This window comes from Loxodonta africana, chromosome 8 (assembly GCF_030014295.1).
Source record: "Loxodonta africana isolate mLoxAfr1 chromosome 8, mLoxAfr1.hap2, whole genome shotgun sequence".
In the NCBI taxonomy this organism is placed as follows: domain Eukaryota; kingdom Metazoa; phylum Chordata; class Mammalia; order Proboscidea; family Elephantidae; genus Loxodonta; species Loxodonta africana.
The window spans coordinates 78,976,841-78,999,274 of record NC_087349.1 but is presented as its reverse complement, the minus strand read 5'-3'; the positions used below and the strand labels follow the sequence as shown (position 1 = coordinate 78,999,274).

The window sequence follows — 22,434 nt, the reverse complement described above, 5'->3', positions numbered from 1 at the left end:
CCACCCAGGATTGGGAGTTGGCATCAACCTATATCACTTTTCTTTTAATAGTTGATGCTTAAATGTTATTTCCTTTCGAATTGACAATAGCACAGAGTCTCCAGCACACCCCTCCTTGAAAATACTGTGGCATCGTACAAAAATCATTAAATGTCAGGAAAAATGACAATCATACAATCTGAGTAAGTTGTATGCGAAGATCAAGGATACTGAGACACAGAAAAACTTGCGAACACCTGTAGGGAGCCTCATCGTCAGCAGAGTCGCTTCGTGGAAGCCATCGTTATGTTTGTATCACAGGAAAGAAATATTAAACCTGTAGCACAGAGGTAAAGACTAAAAAGATAAAGCATAGTACTGAAAAAAGATACCTAAAATGGTCATTTTGAAAGAGTCTTATTCACGTGTTAAAACTGAAATGCCATGTTAAATGACCAGTACCATCAGAGGTATCCCTCCCCTAGCCTCCTGTCAGCTTTGAAGCTATGAAGATAATACACGGTACAGAAATTCTGGCAGATTTGCTTTTGTTAAGCAGACACCACCAATGGATATAATGCCTGTCGCTTAAGTGTAAACACCCCAAATTACACAAAGTTGATATTTTGTTCTAATTCCCTGAAAAGGCTCAGTCAACAAAACACTCTTTAAAATCATCCTAACTGACAAAGGTTTAAAGAAAATTTACTTCAAACACAGATCAACAGATGGGAAGGTATGTCAACATCAAAACAGACATCATGCCAACCTGTGGAATATTTCTTTCACACCTACTTCTACTAAGTAAACGTGGCTTTATGTTGCATTCTTATCACGGAGTCTAAGTGGTGATCTATAATACTTCTAATTATGATTAAACCCACCTGAGAACGTAAAAGATTGGAAGGAGAACTTTAAGACAATTTAGGGTAAAGCAATCAGAAGAGGAGAGAAACAACAAGTCCCAAAAGCTTTCTGAATGAGCTATAGGAAATAAATACAAAAAGCAGTAATTACAGGGAATCGAGAGCCTGCTTTTTTAACAAATATAAACTGACAAAACTGAAAAGCTTCATATCCCATCACATCTCCTTTAGAGCTCAAAGATGTACACAGAGAAACTAGAAATTGGAATCTGCGACTTGTTAGCCTTTAAAACGTTGCACCTGCTTTTAACACATTTATATGTGTACTATGGCATTGCATTTGCCTGACAATGCTAGACTTACCAAATGTTTGTGAAGAAAAATAAAACAAACATCTGATAATAATAATTTTATTTCATCAGAAGAGTTTCATTTTGGGCTGCTGAAAAAAAAATTATGGAAAGAATAAAACTACCTTCACAACTCCGCAGCAAACACATTTCAGAAGGTGAGTCTATAAATAGGTGTGCTTCTGTAGCACACTGTAAATATCAAAGCATCAGGCTGCCCGAGGCTGCAATTTGAAGCCCCGATGTGAACTTACCTGATTTTTAAAAGTCCCGATCTGAATACGCTTACAATCAGGAGAGATATCCGTTTTCTAGCTGCAGAGTAAGGCAAAACCTCCGACTACATGTTACTTATCTCAGTCTCATCTTTCATCGGAAGCAATAGTTTGCAATTTCATTCAGAAGCAGTAGTCCCTAAACAGACTCTGAATATGCACGGAAACAGTAATGGAAGGGATCTAAGTTAAACCCTACAGACGCACCAAGAAAATAGCAACATCAACACGAAAAAGCAGCAATTCCTTAAGAGAGGTGCTTTTCTTAGCTGCATTTCTGAAGCTAGTACACTTTCAAATATAAAACGTCTTGGTTATGAAAGAGGATCTTACCTGAGCTGATCATACTGTGCATTCTTTGCTGAGCCAACAGCTGCTCTCGTCCAGCCACCCCATCTGAAGAAAAACACGAGTCACTCTCGTAAATTGTCTGCAGCATATTCCAATCACTCTTACTTCAGCTACATGAAAGATTCATCACTGCTCAGTGCACGGGCCCCAGGAGCTACTCTCGCTGGTCCTCCCTCCTCCCTGAGGAGAAGCAGCAGCAGAGGATCAACTTCGACAATGATTTCCTTTCTGTGAAAATGGACATACACTTTTTAAAAGACCCAGACACTTACTAGATTACCAACCTGTGTGCAAAGCAGAAAGGACAGAGTGGATGCTATAGCTTGCTGGAGTTTAGGTTATCCCGGAAACTAAAAGCAGGTGGGAAATAGGAATGTGCTTCGGGGTTATTTCTTTGTCAGAATAAGTAGAAAAATATTAATTCTCCCCACGAGAAAAAGAAACCAATTAAACCTGGGTTGTATTTCTTCAGGCTGCCTGGGTTTTGTGGCAAGAACTCTTAGTTCGGCAAGTGGCTCCCGCCGGTGCCCTCCTCCTATCTGTTTATGTGTGTGTCTCTCTTCCTCCTTTCTGGGTCTCTCAGCTCAAGTTGGCTAAAGCTAGTGATAATCCATTTGCATATGAATCAACAACAGCATGGCCCACAGGCACAGAAATAGAACAATGGTCTGCCTGAGCCAAAAATAGGTCAAGCATGGCCTAGTGATTGGAGCCTGCATTAATGCATTTAAAAATACCCTAGCAAACCCAGCTGTCCGGCCTCTATCTTTCAAACCATAATTCTCTATTGCTGGTCCTTAAAAGCTATTAACTCTTTCCTTCCTTCAAGATTGCTTTACACACGGTTTCCACGCAGGCGATCAGCTTCCAAAGAAAGAAAGGCAAGAAAAAATTAAGAATCATAATTCAAAGAGGGCAAATGCACATACATTTCATTTCATTTTATTTTTGTAGTATGTGTTTTTGGAAGAGAGAAGAAGCGAGAGAGCAGTGCAGAGCTCTGTATTGGTTCTAAAATAATACTGGAAGCTTTTGCTGGTAATGTGGTTTCTGCCTCACCCACGCACAGCAATCCTGGTGTTCTATTTTTGTTGCCTGTTTCTCTGGCTACGCTGCAGTTGGCTGTAGCACTAGCAGCTTTTCTGCCTTCTAGTTTCAGGACTGACAGGAGATTTAGTAGAGGTAGTTTTGGAAAACAAGCACACTCCAGAATAAAATGTTTATGAAGGACTGGCTTGATTTTTTTTCTGCCTTTTACTATTTATGTAAGGCAATTGTTCACTTCACAATCCTTATCACCTATCAATTTTATTGACCCAACTTCTACAATATCTAAATTAAAAAATATGTATATGGTTTAAACCTGAAAACCTGCCTTCTATTTAAGACTCTCGAGCTAACTTCAGTTCACCTGCAAAAGGAAAAAAAAAATGCCTGTGCTTTCTTACAGATGGATGCTGAATGACTGGATATACACCTGTAGATTGTTAAATATCTGTGCCCAACTGTGAATGTTCTGCATTCCTCTCGACATTAGTTGTCTGGAATATATACGCATTTATAGAAATAGCATTTATGATAGTGGTTAGATTGCCAGATCAGCACATTTGTGGCATTCACCTATAAGGTAAATCAACTACAGTATGTAATACTAAAAGTTCTATAGTCTCTGGTGTCCATTTATAACATCATTTCCATATGAGAGATAAATTCTGCATTCCAAATTAGGATGCTGACATCAAACCGCCCCCAAAGGCAAATCCAAAAGTGATAATTCACTGTTCGTGGGAGCTCTGCTCCCTTTTCTGAACTAGATCAGCAAGGAAAATAGAATTCCAAAATCATCAGTAACAACAGGGAACAAAAGGGAAGAATGAGATTGTTTCACAGTCTCAGAGCCATCAGGTGGAGGAGGGATTCTGGTCAACTACTGTGCAGGAAAGGTGGAAGAGAATGAGAGGACAGAGAGTTTGTGGGAAAGGCAGGGAACATATTAATCATTAGTCAGGTAAACCACTGATGTAGAAAATGGCACTGAATTCCCATTCTTTCATAGACTAATTCCTACCGAATACTGCTTGCCAACTTATATTTGGATAGATAAGTTACAAATTAAAAAAAAAAAAAGTTATCCCAAACTAAATTTAACTTAAACTAAACCAAAAAATCTCATATTCCTGTCAGTGAAAAAACAAAAACAACTTGATTGCATCTGACATTATAAGTAAACCTTTAATCAGTTAAGAAATTTATGTGCAAAAGTCAAGGGTCTGAAATATTGTGAATCTGACTATTTTCTTGGGGATGATATATTTATGAAATAAACAACCATAGCATTTTAGACCTGGCAGGAAATTTAGAGATTGGCTGCAGTGGTGTTCAAATTTATCCCTCAACAAACCAGAGTACCTCACAAGCTACCTCACAGGTTCCTCCAAAAGAGGTTCTCCTTCTAACCAGTACAGCCCATTTGTATCTGATTACATTTGACTAAGATTTCTACTGATCACCAACGTCTTACATTAAGAAAAAAAAAAAAATTGAAATCTATTCACCTAGCCCAAATAAGTTCCCCATTTTACACATGAAAAAACTAAAGAGACTTGACAAAGATTACACAAGTTACAAAAACAGTCACTAGTAGAGTTGGGACTAAAGAGAAGTGCTTGAGGTAACATAAACAAACAAACAGACAAAAAACAAGCCCGTTGCTATAGAGTCAATTCCAACTCATAGGAACCTTATAGGACAGAGTTGAACTGTCCCATAGGGTTTCCAAGGAGTGACTGGTAGATTCCAACTCTGACCTTTTGGTTAGCAGCCAAGCTCTTAAGCACTGTGCCACCAAGGTCCCTATGGTAACATAAAATAGGTATTAATTAATCCAGTAAGTCTAGAATCCACATTCTTGAATTCCACCATCTTGTCCCTTACTGAAATGATGCAAATTGTCTTAGTTATCTAATGCTGCTATAACAGAAATATCACAAGTGGATGGCTTTAACAAAGAGAAATTTATTTTCTCAGTCTGGTAGACTAGAAGTTCAAATTCAGGGCATCAGCTCCAGGGGAAGGCTTTCTCTCTCTGTTGGCTCTGGAGGAACGTCCTTCTCTTCAATCTTGCCCTGGACTAGGAGCTTCTCCATGCAAGGGTCCAAAGAACACGCCTTGCTCCTGACGCTTCTTTCTTGGTGGTATGCGGTCCCCACTTTCTGCTTGCTTTCCCTTTCCTTTTATCTCTTGTAAGATAAAAGGTGGTACAGGCCACACACCAGGGAAACTCCCTTTACATTGGATCAGGGATGTGACCTTAGTAAGGGTGTTAAAATCCCACCCTAATCCTCTTTAACATAAAATTACTGTCACAAAATGGAGGACAACCACAAAATACTGGGAATCATGGCCTAGTCAAGTTGTCACATATTTTTGGGAGACACAATTCAATCCATGACACAAATAATTATTTGAGATAGTCACATAAAATGTAATATATTTTTCATCTACTGATGCAAAATGGAAGCATTGCCTAATTGTTTAAGAGTGATTTTTTTGATAGAACATACAAAAATAGTGATAAGACACTGTTAGAGATTGAATTGTGTACCCCCAAAATATGTGTTGAAATCATAACCCCTACACCTGTGGATGGAAACCCCGGTGGCACAGCGGTTAAGTGCTACGGCTGCTAACCAAAAGGTCGGCAGTTTGAATCCACCAGGCGCTCCTTGGAAACTCTATGGGGCAGTTGTACTCTGTCCTATAGGGTCGCTATGAATTGGAATCAACTCCACAGCAACGGTATACCTATGGATATAATCCTATTTGGAGATAGGGTTTCTTTGTTATGTTAATGAGGCCACATCAGTGTAGGTGGAGTTCTAAACCTAATTACTTCTGAGTTATATAAAGAGCAATTAGACATAGAAGCAAGCACAAAAAAACAGGAGCGGGGCAGGAGGGATGCCATGTGAAGATCCCTAAGGAACCAAGGAACACCAGGACTACAGAAGCTGAGACAAGAATCTTCCCCTAGAGCAAAGAGAGTCTTCCTGTATAGCCTGTGTCCTAAATTCAGACTTCTAGCCTCCTAAACTATGAGAAAATAAATTTCTGTTCCTCAAAGCCACTCACTTGTGGTATTCTTGTTATGGCAACACCAGAGAACTATGACAGACATATAAGAACAAAATCACAGTATTAACATACTTTGCCTAGACATTTTGTCATTTTAAGTTTAAATTATACTCTTAAGCAACAATGTACAAAAAGGGTCTCCAAACTTAAAAAAATAAAAAAATCCAGAAGAGTGAGTTAGTAATTATCCTATTCCACAGAGGTTCCAGGAAGGGGCATTCCACATTAACATGGTAGAAATATTGTATCTTCTTCATTTTCACCAAGGTTTTTCAATAATCAGCTGTGCAACTCTACCCTTAATTAAATCAATATTTCCATCACCGTTAACACCCCTTTTCCCCCTCCCACCTGCCCCTTGTAACCACTAATAAACTTTGTTCTCTATAAATTTGCGTTTTCTTTTGACCAATTTTTTTTAACTTGAAGTTTATTTACATTTCATCTCTGCATTCTTTCCGAATTATTCCCATTACCAGCCTTCTCTTTCATTAAACTCTTGATGATGGAAAATTTCTTTACAGTATAAAGACAATTGGCAAGTCATAAAATAGACCATATTTGTTTCTGGGAGGAAAAATAAGCATCACTGAAAGAATCACCAAGTACTGTGTATTGATTACCATTGTTAGATTGTCCAAGTTGATTTTTTATTCTTGTCACATCATTGCAATAACATTTGTAAAGAAATGTCACTAGGTTTCTTTTGGGGGTATTTTTAAAGTCAATTTTACTTATTTTAAAAATAAAAAAGATATTTTCTATTACAGGCCACAGCAAGTTTTATACAAGTGCCAAGTTAGAATCAATGGGGAGTTATAAAAAATCTAAATATAATACATTTTAATTCAATTTAATACACACTTTTCAAATTGATCTAAATATTATATTTCACATTTTTACAGAATAAGGGGGAAAAAAAAAAGGTTCCCCATCTAAGAGAACCTGAAGTGGGAATTCAAGTTATTCTGATAATTAAAATTTTTTATGCAGGTATATAAGCAATGCAAAAAAAGTATAAAAATATCTATATGGCCTCAGAATTCTAGTACTATTAGGCTCACAGTGACCTCTTCCCAAATTGTCTTAGTGGATGACAGAAGTCTCTGCTGGAAGGAAGCAAAGCAGAGAGTATACTCAAATGTATTCTACAACAATAATGAATCTAATGTTCGTCTGTAAGCAAGCAGAGACTTTTCATGCAGTACTAAATCCTATGATTCTGGAATCTAGAACAAATAAAATTCAAAACTTGTTTGCTCAAAGACTAAATTTCGTGTTACTAGAAAGCAACAAATTACTGGCCAATAACTGGTACTTATGATGCGTCCCCCTATCCTCACATTTCTCAAACTATTGCCATTTATCTTCAGTCAATAAACTTGGTTCTCTTAGAACTCCAAGAAACAGGATGAAGAAAGTACAGTGTACTTTTTGGTTTTTAATTAAGTAGTTTATTTATCTGAATTTGCTATTTCCAAGAGGAAGAGCACTAATTCTTATTGAAAACTGGATACTCAATTTACAACTGATTCTGAAGCCTCTGCTGAGGCTTCCCCTGCTTTGCCAAGGTCCCCCCGCCTCCACTTTCCATTCACAGCCCGCCAAGTCACGGTCTCTAACTGCAGTTTGGGCTGAGGCGGCCAAGTCGGGGCCCCTAACCATGGTTTGAATATGGCACCAGATCTCTGCACATGCACAAACCACAGGACCTGAAGAACTGTGTCCTTACCTGACCCCGGACCTGAGCATCACTGGAGGGGAAGATATTCTCTAGCACACTGCAGCATCTGAGCCCCTTTGCAAAATGGGAGGTCCTAAAATGCAGACTTCCTTTGCAACATCACTCAGCACCTGGATCTCCAGATTTGTGCATGGGAGGACTGGGGTTTTGGATTTCAGGCACCAATCCCTGCCCCCTGGGGACTTGAGGACATAAAAGCTCCCAGCTTCCCTGGGGCTGGGAGTATGTGGTCTTTCGGCTGTGAGGCCCCACCTTGCTCCTAGTTTGTGTAAACAATAAATTCCCACTTTGTGTTTCCATTGCAATTGGTGGTGTATGTCTGTCTTAATTCGATTGGCTAAGAGGACAGAATAAGACCCCAAATTCAGTTACAATTCCATGAAAAGTCTAATTGGTTACCAGATGGTAGACAGATAATGAAATATTTCCTGGACCCATAAGCGGGTAAAGGGTTTGACAAAATACATCTGCAATGAAATTCTACAGAGAAGGTATCACATGAAGAAAAACAAAACAAAACAACATCAAAAGACTGGGATTGTCAGCCTTACTTTCACTGAAAATAATTTATTTCCTCCTTCCTGGTGGCACAGTAGTAAAGTGACTGCTAACTGAAAGGTCGGTGGTTTGAAACCTCCAGTGGCTCCGGCTCCGTGGGAGAAAGATGTGGCAATCTGCTTCCATGAAGATTTACACTATGGGGTCACTATGAGTCGGAATCAGACTCAACAGTAGTGGGTTTGGTTTTCCTCCAAATGGATGTGTTGATCCATAATTTATTCTGTTTTGAGGGGAGTACAGAGCATCAGGATCACCCAGGTACCTGTTAGAAATGCAAATTATGTGGGTCCACCCGAGAACTACAAAATCAGAGCCTCTGGAGAGATTCTGCATTTTAACAATCCCACCAAGTGATTCTGATGCACAATGAAGTTTGAAAACGGCTAGATTAGATCGTCCTTTTCAAAGCAATGATTCGATGGTTAAAAATATAAATGGATAAAGTATCTCTTTTGGTACATTTTCAAATTAGCCCATATGATTAAGAACAATTTTTAAAAATGAAAAATTTAAACTAGGTAAGAGACTGGACAATGGGGCCATTAATATTCACTGTATGAAAAGACTGAGAAGGACTGTCCAGAAAAGGATCCTCTAGCTTGCAAATAACATCAGCATTGTACATTTAAGGTGATGGGCGTGTGTGCTGCTTTTCCTTGCTAAGGTACTTTGTTGTAGCTTCTAGTTTTCTAATTTTTACCAGTTGCACATCAGTCCCTATACGCAGAGTTCAGATCAGCCAGCATGGCAGAAGAAAGCAATATGGTTATGCACAGCCCTGTAATTAGACGGACAAGTAAAACTTAATGGTCTATCAAGGGAGGTTTGTTTTTTCTATGAACATCAGTCATTCAGATATTGAGCATCTACTATTTCACTTATTGATACAGTGGCTGTAACAATGGGCTCAAACATAACAAGGATTGTGAGAACAGTGCAGGACCAGGCAGTGTTTCATTCTGTTGTACATAGGGTTGCTATGAGTCAGAACTGACTTGACAGCACCTAACAAAAACAGCAACACTATTTCATATCCTTAGTGCAAGCCCTGAAGTTACAAGGGTACCCAAGATCAATGAAACAGCCTCTGCTTTCACGGAATTTTTAGTCAAGAACATGGGCAATTAAAAAGACCAGACTTACTTGCTTGAGAGAGATTGGAGAAACCCCGAGAGTATGTCTCCCAGACACCCTTTTAGATCAGTAATGAAGTCACTCCTGAGGTTCACCCTTCAGCCAACGATTAGACAGGCCCATAAAACAAAACAAGGCTAAAGGGGCACACCAGCCCAGGGGCAAGGACTAGAAGGCAGAAGGGGACAGGAAAGCTGGTAATAGGGAATCCAAGCTCTAGAAGGGAGACTGTTAACATATAATGGAGTTGGTAACCGATATTCACAAAACGATATGTGTATTAATTGTTTAATGAGAAGCTAGTTTGTTCTGTAAACCTTCATCTAAAGTACAATAATAAAAAATAAAAATTTAAAAAATAAAATGAAAAAATGAACTATACAGTTTGGTAACAAACTGTATAACTCTAATTTTATTTCAATCTTCCTTGATTTTTAACTTACAACCATGAGTTCAAAATAATACATCTATTACAAGGATTAAAGGAAATTATATCATATCTGGGGTTAGATTAACCACTAACCAGAAACCAGTTGCCATAGTTTTGATTCCAACTCATGGGGACCCCAGGTATGTCAAAGTAGAATTGTGCTTTTCAATGGTTGATTTTTTTGAAAGTAGATCACCAGTCCTTTCTTCTGAGGTGCCTCTGGGTAAACTTGAGACACTAACCTTTAGGTTCGCAGATGACTGCATTAACCATTTGCACCACCCAGGGACTTCAACTAGCAATTAGGCATTCAATAAATGGTAACTACTACTAATATTACTATGTTGTTGTTGTTGTTAGTTGCCTTCCAGTCTGCCCCCAATTCATGGCAACGCTATGCACAACGGGATGTGACTGTTGTGATCTATAGGGTTTTCACTGGCTGATTTTTCTGAAGTAGATTGCCAGGTCTTTCTTTCTAGTCTGTCTTAGTATGGAAACCAACAAAACCAAACCAAACCCAAGTCGGTTCCAACTCATAGCGACCCTATAGGACAGAGTAGAACCTCGCCATAGGGAGGTGGATTCGAACTGCCAACCTTTTGGTGAGCAGCTGAATGCTTAACCACTGCAATACCAGAGCTCCGAACTCTGCTGAAACCTGTTCAGCATCGTAACAGCACCCAAGCCACCAGTGACATACGGATGGTGACTGCACTTGATGTGCATTGGCCAGGAATCAAACCAGGGTCTCCTGAATAGAGGGTTAAGAATTCTATCACTGAACTGCCACTGCCACATTATTAACATAACTAATAACAATAATAATATCCCATATGGGCCTTTAATTCATGGTGACTAAAATGACTGAAAACTGTTACTGGTCTAATTTCCTAAAGAACTGTATACATTCTAAAGGAAATTATGTAATTGATTAACCACTGAGTCCCTTACCCATATCTTTAGAAGCTTCATTCAGCAACTTAAAAGGACAGCCTATTTTGTTTCTCCTTGTCTTGCGAGAGCTTAGCATGACATCTGACACAATATTTCATTCAACAGATATTTGTGAAATGAATAAATGATTCCTTCTTCAAAAGATCCTATTAAGTCACTACTGATTTAGAGGGAATCACTACTATAATATTCAACATCTAATATTTCACTGTTACTCATTTTATCAGTTTCTTAGTATCAAAATTTCACTAATTATCTGCAAATCAATAATAACTCAAAATAAAAAGGACTAAGTGTATGTCTCAAAAAAAGAATCTTCTGTTGAAATTAAGTGTAGTTTAACTGCATTCCCCCTGTCTTGCTGATGTCTCACAATGTAGAATAACCTGTGAAAAAGGTCAGCTATAAGACGGTGGCAGAAACGATCCCACACAGATTACTTAATGTGATCACCAGCCTCTGGTAAAATTCGAATGTACAAAATATGAGAATACCTTTCTTGAGAGGTGTCTTACAGATATTGGCACTAAAAAATAAATATGAAAAGTCATTTGTAGCTCCACTTTATATTAAGAGAACCAGAAAATACATAGATGGCAGGGCTTCTAGAAAAGTCTGGTAATCAACTGTATCAGCTAGTGTCCACCTGCTATATTTTAAATTGATGAATTCCATTGAGTACATCATTTTCATACCAGGATTCTGAAAGGACTATAATACAGCTCCAGGTTCTTATCTTCCCTCCCTTGAAAGGTCAATCGAGAAACTTGTAACACTTGGTATATGCAATATTTCTGTGACTTTAAAACTTAATATTTCAGACAAGCATTCTATGCGGGTTAACACCATTTTGCATGAGTATATGCATAACATATGCCTGAATGTAAGTATCAGTAGACCTCAGCCAGAAATCCTTGCTTTTCCTCTAAATGGCATGTAATGGTTCACACAGATAATGAAGCATTATTTTCTCTTTTTAACACCATCTACTTGAAATATGAATCAACCTTGACTTACTTATCCTATATTTACAAAACTTTGTATTTACAAGGTGTTCATGTAGACCAGTTTCCCTCATTAGGAATCTCAGTTTCAAGACAAAACACTACTGGAAGTTACAGGACTAGAAAAATAAAAATTCTGAGAAGTCAAGTAGAATCAGCACTTTGATAACTTTCTTATGTAGCTTCACCATTAGTAGTTATCACCTTGGAAATAAATGGAATTCTGATCAACAAAAAGTAATACAGTCATGTGTAGTATCTGAATAAATACCACATTTGAGAGCTGTGATAGAAATGATTTTTCACATCCTGATATGAGTCGAAATCGACTCAATGGCAATGGGTTTGGTTTTTGGCTTTGGATATAACAGACAAAAAAAAGCAACCCAGAGCTTTTAACATCATTTCTTGCTACCAAGATCTAGTTGATATTCATCATTCCAAACCATGCCTATCACCAAGTTAAATCAAGAGAATGTTAGAATGTTTGCCTCTGAAAATAGCAACAACATTTTTTAATGTTGCAATTAAATTCTGACTTCATAATTCATCTAGTCGGGTGCCAACTACCAAGTTTAAGAAATAGCGAGCACCAAAAACATACTTTACGTATTTTCTGACTGATTAAAAATATTTATAGCAATGGCATATAACTAAAGTACAAACATTTGCAATTGGACGGATCACTAAGTTTGTCAGACATCCCATGGGTATAGGATCTTTCCTATTTCAGGACTCTTTTTTCAGTGCCAAGAACAGAGACACATGTCGTCTAAGGCCATTCATGTTCTGACCACAATCTGATGTAGAAGCTTAACACCTTCCCCCCAACTTTTTTCTCTTTTTTGAGCTTCATGCACCAGACACAGGCAATTTCTTGGTATTTCTCACACACATCCTTCGTTCTTCGTGCTTTGGCGCATGCTGTCCTAATCAGTCTGGTACGCTCTTCCACTCTTTTCCATCTCGGAAACTCTTTTTTCCATTTACCAGTATGTAATGTCCTTCTTTGTCCCTTATGACTTTTTTTTTTTTTGGTTAAAATTACTATAAGAGGCTTTCTTTTAACTCACATTTGCCTGATAAATGCTTTTCTATCCCTGTATTTTCATACTCTGCATCCAATTATTTTAAAAGTAGTTCTTATAGACAGTATGTTTCTGGATTTTTTTTTTTCTTTTATGCAATATAAAAGTCCCTTGCATGTGCTAAGTTCATGAAAGTGAAATAGCAGCCCTTACTGGTTCATCATCTCCTCGGGAACTAAAAACAGTAAATCCTTTTCACGCTTCAAATCTTAGTCCAAAGCCTTCCTTGACCTGGGCAGTCATGTATGATAGGACCTAATGCTGTTCTTACTTCTATCATAACATGAATTACTGGGTATTTTAGCAATCTGGTTACATATCTGTTCCCCACACAAGACCTCAACAAGTCAAAAACAGGCCTGTCATTCATCCATGTGCCTGTCCCACACTGCCTTGCAAACAATAAGCACTCAATACAAGTTGGTGGAATGGATATATGTGAAAAACTACACATATTTCACATGATACCCTTCCACTAATAATTTTTCCCACAAATAATGTCAGGCAGAAAATGTCTACCACCCTCTGCATCATCCTCACCTACCACTCTTCCCAAATCTAACCTTTGGACTTGATTTTCCTCTCTCAGAAGGGCTCACCTCCCACACCCAACACCAACACTAACCTGGTCAGATAAGTATAAAGATTATATTATATACAGTGAAACCTGTGAGAGCCAGGACTCGACAGGACTGCCTTGTTTTTCCAGGTCTCGCCGGTTTTCCGCCTTTGGCAGTCTTACCACTTTATTATCGCTCCTTTTAGTGAAAAATATTTGAGTTTTCCTTCTCTAACAGATTTCTGCCTTACATGTGTTTTGGCTTTCACAAGTTTTACTGTATAATAATTTTAAGATAATATTGTCACCATATATAAGTTTCAAATAATCAACGTAAAACATAGAGATTATAAATTCTATTATGTTTTCTTTTCCTAGAAGTAAGCACAAGAAATTAGAAATTCAGGAGTTCAGAAAATTTACTTAAAACATTTCCATTTCTACAAAGAAAGGAATTTCAGAAATTTTAACAATTGTTCCTATGCTCTAAAGGCTCTCCCTGGTTCTGTCTAATGGCCAGGCTGGCTCATGTCACAGTTCCTAAGAGGACATTTTGATATTACTCTTCTGACAACATCAAAGCTCAAATAAAAAAAAGTTCTACCTCACATTCTCATTGACTTGAAAGGTTCCTTTTTAGCTTTCAAGAGATCCTATATGGACTGAGCTCTTTGAAGAAGCAGTCTTGTGTTTACATATTTTCCAAATCAAAATGATATGTTCTGGAAAATGGGAAAGCTTCCACTTCAGTACTAATTTAGATTTTATTCATGAGAGCCATGGCATATCTTTTATATGAAGGCCACACACATAATATTCCAAATATGTGGCTTAATGGATGGAGAAGAGGCTCTGAAGTCAAACAGCATTTGATTTTAATTCTGTCTCTTCCACTTATTAGCTAGGTATGAGCTATTTAACTTGGATAAATGACTTAACCTTTCTGACTCGCAATTCCCTCATCTTAAAAATGGGGATATTGACATCTGCCTTGCAGTATTGCTTTAATATTTTAAAGTAGTGAATATAAAACCCATAGCATTAAAAAAAAAAACTCATAGCATATTGACAGGAACATAGTAAGTATTCAATACACAATCATTATTATTATCAGAACACAGGATTAACATACAAATTCAGAATTGAATGATTGAGGATTTTTGTATTCTGAACTATGTACATAGTAAAAGAGAATCTAAAGATCTTTAGTTTCCCGTTGCCTAAAGGGAAAAGATGATTATATGTAAGACAGATAAGAAAAACTAAAATGAAAAGTCTTATCATATTAATATCACTCACCAAGATGATAAACAGGGCATGTGTATTCACCAACTCATTGATTCCTAACTTCAAAATAAGACATGCAAATAACAAACAAGAATGAGAATGGTATATGGGAGGTCGTTTGCCACATACTCTTTGTAAGGCTAAATGTGGCATTTTAACATATTAAGCAGAGATTAATAACGACACTCACATGAAACACAGGAATGTCCCTGGGTGCCCTGAATTACATGTGTTTACCATTTAATCGCAACCTAAGAATATCTTTAATACGCAATGCATTTCCCTAGCTAATGTTTTCTTTCCAGATGGCAGGACCGTCTATTTAAAAATCAATAGGCTAACAATAGTTACTTCACCTGAAGCTATAACAACCTATTTTTGTAATGAAGTGGGCCTGTAGTGTTATTTTGGTTGTATCTGAAGGGAATTCTCAATTGGACTTGCTATAAACACAAGGGACCCTTTGTAAGCTAAAATCAGTTATTTTAAATTCAAGACCTTAGTTAGATTTAAATTGACCACATTTTCATAATTTTCATTATGCATAATTGTATATTGACTTGACTGAACCCAACTAGTTAAAGGACACTAAATTCCAAAAGCAATAATTTTCTGAGGGCTAAAAAAAAAAGAGCTCTCAAGCATGGGTTAATGCTACCCCTTTACAAGCAAGGGGGAAAAAAATAATAGTAAATAACATTTAAGAACTTCAGGCTTCTGACCTCATTTAAAATATGTACTTCATTGAAAACAGGATTGACTACATATATAACATTATATGGGGGGAGAAAAGAAAAAATAAGCCAATATGGGGGATGAGACATAAGAACCAATAACTGCCTTTAAGCTCTATAGGGTCGCTTTGAGTCGGAGTGGACTTGACGGCAACGGGTTTGGTTTTTGTTATTTTTCCTGTTGTAACATGGCAAATTTGTACCATATGTTATATCGCCTCCTGCCATATTTTTAATATCCAGTAATAAGGGTAAAACTGAAGGACTCTTTTTGTTTCAAATGAATCATGAATTATCATAACATCTCAAGTATGTTTGAATCATTAAATAGAACAATATTTCCTATGTTGGCTTTTAGACATACAAATCTATAGGATTAAAATCAGTTGATAAGAAAGAGCAAGTTTAAGATGATACTCAAAATTTTTAATCTTTGCCATTACGTCCAATACACAGGTAGTCATGATATCTTCTTAGCTTTTTTGAAAATAAAATCTATTAACTTTGAACTTTGACATAATCACCAATGTGGCATTAGTTTAAAAAAAAAAACTGAGATCAAAAGAAAGAGCTTGACTTGTAAAAATTTTATATTTTCCTGGTGGTGCAATGGTTAAGAGGTATGGCTGTTAACCAAAAGGTTGGCAGTTTGAATCCACCAGCTGCTGCTTGGAAACCCTATGGGGCAGTTTTACTCCGTCCTATAGGATCGCTATGAGTCAGATTCAACTTGACAGCAGTGGGTTCATATTTCCAGAAATAAAGGTTTCCCCACAGAAGTTTGTATGTGTATTGAGAAGCAATTTTAATTTTGCAGAACAAAATCTCTTAACATGGAGGTAAACTGAAGAAGAAGACACATTAGACAATCACGGCCACTATTCACTATTCCCCAGGATTTTCCTTTGATCACAACAGTGATGTTTGCTTACACAATTCATAAATAATCATTAAAACACATCCAATACCAATTAGATTATTAATTAAGGTTCTCCTGCTGTGGAATAATCGACACCACTAAAAACTACCCTCCAGTTCTCCTTTTTTGGGTTTATTTTTCTGCTGTTTCAGTGAATAGATAGATTGACTGACAGACAGACAGATACATACATACAGATAGATGGCTTTGCTTGGTTATTTTTCCTTCATAATTCCTGTTTTTAATCTTCCAATTTCTATTTTTACCTTTCTGTCATATTCATTTCTAATCTTTGATTAGTACAATGACATCTCAAGTCTTCACTGCTGGGAGATAGCCGAGATAAAGATAAAGAACAAACAATACCCACAGATGGGAAAAATTGTTCAAAAGAAATCCCTTAAATGCGCAGCCAGTGAGACCCTTTAGCAGTGTGACAGGGCTTGCCAGTGTCCATGGTTTGTCCAGTGATGGAACCGTTTTCCGTTCAGACCCCTGGAAGAAGTTTCTCTTCTTGCCAGAGAGAGCAGAATCTGATTTTTTCCATTGCCCCAAACTTGCAGAGAAAAATACAGAGCACAGTCAGCTACAAAGGCACCTGAGAGATCATGCTCCAGGAAAACAGAATTTGCAACAGGCATTTCATGAATGTTCGGAGGGAAAACAAAACTCCTTAGAAATGCTAACGGTGATGACTTGGCACTACAAGGGACCTACAGACTAATCATTTTCTGCAAATAATAACAAGGGTCTTGACACGAGGAAGTAACAATTAGATAAAAATCATCATGGAACAAGAATGGTGTAGGCCACACAGAAGAGAAACTGTAGAGTTCAGACTACACAGGACAAGAAATCTAAACTGGAATTAATTAGCTCCATTTGGTGTTATACGATAAAGGTACACATTATTTCCACAGTGAGGAAGGAACTGAAGATTGGTATCAGAACTCACCTTTTGTTGTATATAATTTTGCTAACTTTATGCAGTAAAATAAGGCATAGAGTGAATTATCAACTCACAGTAAATCTTTCTATGCTATTTGTAAAGCCGTAAGTTAAAAATACATCTTCTAGTTGTGGTAATGGATGCTGCCTTCACATAAGCTGACTACTGGTGATGAAAGGTCTGGTGCTCGAAGTTAACAAAACCAAATATAACCTTCAAAAAGCGCTGTTCCATTGTGTTCAGTAGTTTACAGTGGCGTCATGGCTAGAAAGGCACATTTGCTTTAACCCAAAAGTAATTTCAAACTAAAACAAGTCCTTTATTTCTATTTTTTGAACCCCATGAGGGAAACAACAGACCCTAAGCAATACATGCACCTTAGTTCTAACATGGAAATTGCATCCCAGAGAAAACTCATGTTCTATAAAATATGCACCCTAAATCGCAACTTCATGGTTATGATAGGGTTAGTAGCAACGTATCCCCAACCAGTGTAGTTTTATAGTCACATGTCTAACATCATCACCATCATCACAATCATCATAAAGATAATAATAATAATGTCACTATTATTACCAATATTTACAATTGTTAATTCGGGAAACAAATTGAATCCATGAAAAAAACAAATGAACAAAAAAATAATCAGACCTCTTGACCAGAGGCTGCCACAGCGGGTGGACAAATGGACAAAAAGCCAAGAGTATGGAGGAGAAGCTCAGGTGCTGAGAAGATGCAGACAGAAGTAGAGGTATGAGGCTGGGGCTCCTTGGAGGTGAGCGTTGGAGGACGGATCATGAGCTGGAAGCTGCACAAGGCTGGGCAGGTGCTGCTGCGGTCAGGGACTCCCTGGACACAGGCACTGGTTTTTAATTTTCTTTAATACAGTCAAAATGGCTCCTGTTGCCAGTTTAGCCACCAAATTGATGGCTTTTTTCATTCCTACAGAAAGTTATTACTCTCCTTCTGCTCTTCTGGTTCCCCGTGCCAAGAAAAAAACATCACATATAAACCAATATCCCCTTTATACTGTTATCACCCCCTATTTACCAATCACACTTGATTTAATTTTTGTTACAGGAACATGTGCTGTAGTAAAGCAGGCCATACATCTTCAAGCTCCCTTTATTTCCTCTCTCTTCCTAATCCTCTGCTCTGACATAGAGGTGATGTTTTTCTTAGCCCACCACCAGCATTTTTTAAAAAACTGCCTCTTTCTTTTCTATTTCCCAAAACATCCCAGAAGCTGTCCGGCAAATTAGGAGCATCACAGCCCACAGGGCAGGGGAAGGTACTGATCCCTCCTCAGGATCAGATTATCTGGGTTTAGAATTTTATATCATGGTGTCTCCATTCAATGTTCAATTTTAACATCTTGTGACTTACTAGAGGCACAATGGTGCAGGAATAAAGCCTAGACTTGGACTCAACCCAGTCAACACCAACTCCACAACCACAGGCAAGTTATCCTCAGTTTTATCCACATATTAGCTGTTCTCATACATCCCTAATAGGAGTGTTGCTGTGATGACAAACAAAATGTCACACATAAATATTGGTGCATAATAGTATGAGTTTAAGAGTTTCTTCTACGAGAAGACATAACAATTATACAAGCTACAATCAAATAGTAACTAATACAATTATTATGTCTTCTCATAGAAGAAACTCTTAAACTTACACTCAAAATGTATTCACTTTACTTTTTGACAAAATGCTAACAAGTTTGTGAGCAACAGATTAGAAAAATCAAATAGAAAGGGGTAAAGGGTCCTGCTACAAACAGGCAATCTTCCAGTAAAAGGAAGTCAGAGATGAATCTATAAAATATAGGAGAAGAAAGAAAAGCTAAAATTAGCATATATAAGACCCTCAAAGCCTATAATCTAGGATAACTGAGTGTAGGCATAAACAGACCAAGGAACCCTGGTACCACAGTGGTTAAGCATTCAGCTGCTAACCGAAAGGTTGGTGGTTCAAACCACTCTGCAGGAGAAAAGACCTGTCTACCTGCTCCCATAAAGATTTACAGACTAGGAAACCCTATGGAGCAGTTCTACCCTGTCCTATAAAACCTGTTCCTATCGAGTCAATTCTGACTTATAGTGACTCTATAGGACAGGGTGGAACTACCCTATAGGGTTTCCAAGGAGCTGCTGGTGGACTTGAACTGCTGACTTGTTGGCTAGCAGCCAAACACTTAACCACTATGCCATTTGGGCTCCAAGCTGGAATTGATTCAACAGCACACAACAATACAACAACAAATAGGCCTACTTACATGCTGTTGTTTGATGTTCTTGAGTAGATTCCTACTCACAGTGACCCATGTGACAGAGGAGAACTACCCCGTAGTGTTTTCTTGGCTGTAATCTTTACGGGAGCAGATCGCTAGGTCTTTCTCCTGAAGAGCCAACGGATGGGTTTGAGCCACCAACCTTTGATTAACAGCTGAGTGCTTAAACATTGTGCCACCAGAGCTCCTTCCTACTTATATACCTTAATATTATGTAATATATATGCTAATCACTCATTACATATTATTCCATAAAAAAAAAATTTACACATGATAAATGATTAGTATATTACATAATATTAAAATGATATTAATAAAGGCAGCCTCAGAGACGATCAAACTAGGTAAAGTGCACTCTATTTTAGAAGTCACAGGTGAAAGGCAATAATAATAAAAATAATAATAATACCATAATAATGGCCAGATAGAACACATCCATGGACAGAATCAATATTTATTATTAATATCACTCTTAACTTGACAAGGTAATTCTAAGAAGTATATGAAAGAGCAAAGCTCCAGGAAAAGCCACCACAATTTTGAAGAAGATCAAAATGAGCTTCAAAATAACCCACTAGTTATAAAAAAGAGAAGGTATCATTGGTTTAAATACAGACAAATAAAGTTAACTGACTGGAGCAACAAAGATGAAGCCCATTATATATATATATATATACAAAAAATTTTAAACATGTGTCAGTACTAGTACCATAGATTAGTAGAGATCTTCAATAAATGGAGCTGAGCCCACTGGGATCTATTTAGGGAAAGAGAAGAAATTAGATCCCTGTATTAAACCACACACGCACACACACACACACAAGATCAACCCCCAGTAGATTAAAAATCTATATACAAAGATCAAACTTTAAAAGTTCTAGAAAAAAAGTATAAAAGAGTATGCTTCAGTCTAGAAATTAAGGGCAGGCTTGTTAAATAAGACACAGAAGAACACAAATCATAAAGGAAAAGACTGGTAAATATGACATAAGAATACAATGTTTGTGCAAAGATGCCATTACAAAAAGGAAAAAAGTATAACAGATTAGGGAAAATATTTATGATACATTTAATTAACCAATGAGCATTCAGAATATACTAATAATACCTATGAATTGATTAGAAAAGACATAACCCTATAATAAAGAGAACAAAAGATGTGAATAGGCAACTCACTGAAAGGGAAATTCTAATGGCCATCCCACACAGAAAAATATGCTCAAAGTCTCTAGTAATCAGGAAATAAAAAAATCAAAGCTCAATGAGATATCATTTTAAGCCCAGCTGATAGGTAAAAATTAAGTCTAATAATACCGAATATTAGTATAAATGTTGAGTAATACGAACTCTTATACCACGATAGTGAAAACTTACTTTGTTATAAACATTTCATTTCATAAAAGTTGGTTTTTCTGAAGAAATCTCCATTTGAAATAGTGACACTTTGTATTTTCTAAGGCAACTAAAAATTCTGGGTAAAATCTGAAATTGAATCTTGGCTAAGCTCACCTTTCTCTTTTCTTTTTTTTGCTTAAATTTAAGCTAAATTTATTCTTTTCAAGATATTCTCATTGTAATGATGCTACCAACAATGAGAAATTACTATGGCACCTGCAATAAAAGTTGATTTTCAAATTAAGTAACGTTAACATAAAAGGAAAGCGCTAATGTGTCAGCCATCAGCTCAAGAGTGCAGCAAAGAATTAGTAAATGCATAAATTGCACTTAAAACTATAGTTTCCTTTCCAAAGATGGTTACTGCTTTAAGGAAATCTTCATGTCTGTTTACAGCCTTCAGGCAATTAAAGTACCGACTGATCTTTGTTCGCTAGTGTGAAATACAAGAATCGTAAAATACAGGTAGAGTTAGGATAGCTAAACACATTGCAATTTAACAAAATGAAAAACACTGGAAGTTATTTAAACATATCTGAATAAATATACCACCTGCAGAAAGGGCAGAATGTAGTTAAAAAAAAAAAAAAACATTCTGTGAAATGTTATTAATAGATAAAAGAAGATTTATAATTATTCTAAGGTTCTCTTGATTTTCATGATTATATGAAATAAATATAATTTGAGAATGACAAATTTTAAGAATCGACATTACATTCTGTAAATCTCAATTTTGTAATCAGTCAAGTAATAAGGTCTTTACCAGGTTTAAGTTTCCATGATTCATGAATGCTAGGGAATATGAACAGAAATTAATTTTGAGACAATCTTAAGGCCATTATAAAAATCTATTTTACTAGTAAAGAAATATTTTTTTTTCCTTATGGACTGAATTTGATCTGAATAAATATCCCTATCTCAATTACATTTTGTAAATACATAATCTTCTGGTTCCTCAAATAAATAAATATGTGTGCCCATGCATGTGCACACGTGTGCATTTGTTTATTTCTAAAACCAGTCACTTCCTCTGCTAGCCTGGGTTTAGCAATTTTGACTCTAGGGATATTGAGCTGCCCTGGTCAGCTTTTGGCTGTATATTGTCAATTCTCAAATTGTCAGTTATTTGGGGCCACTGTGAGGTTTTCCCCAAGAACTTGAAAAAAGGGGAATAACAACCTGTGAGCGCTAACTTCAGTATAAAAACATAATAGATCTCAGACAGTCATAGTTGACTTCAATGTAATATCTGAAGGTATGTTAGCGACCATCGAAATCAGAGAAGAAATGGAACACAGAGATGAACACATCAGTGCTCATCTAAACTCTGCTCTGGGAGATGGTGTTCAGTCCCAGACACAAGAGAATCACTATAATTATAAATAGAAATCTTATTTTGCTTGGCAGCAGAATGATTTCCTA

General features: G+C 37.0%; 1 protein-coding gene across 7 annotated transcripts in view; it reads right to left on the bottom strand.

Moving 5' to 3' along the window:
- The window catches only part of HDAC9 (histone deacetylase 9), a 794,698-nt gene that overhangs the window by 568,045 nt on the left and 204,219 nt on the right, over nucleotides 1–22,434 (bottom strand). For all 7 annotated transcript variants that reach the window (XM_023544374.2, XM_064290035.1, XM_064290036.1 and 4 more), the window contains exon 2: nucleotides 1,804–1,866. In XM_023544374.2, the coding sequence (XP_023400142.2) occupies nucleotides 1,804–1,866 (63 nt within the window). The remainder of the gene's footprint in view (nucleotides 1–1,803; nucleotides 1,867–22,434) is intronic.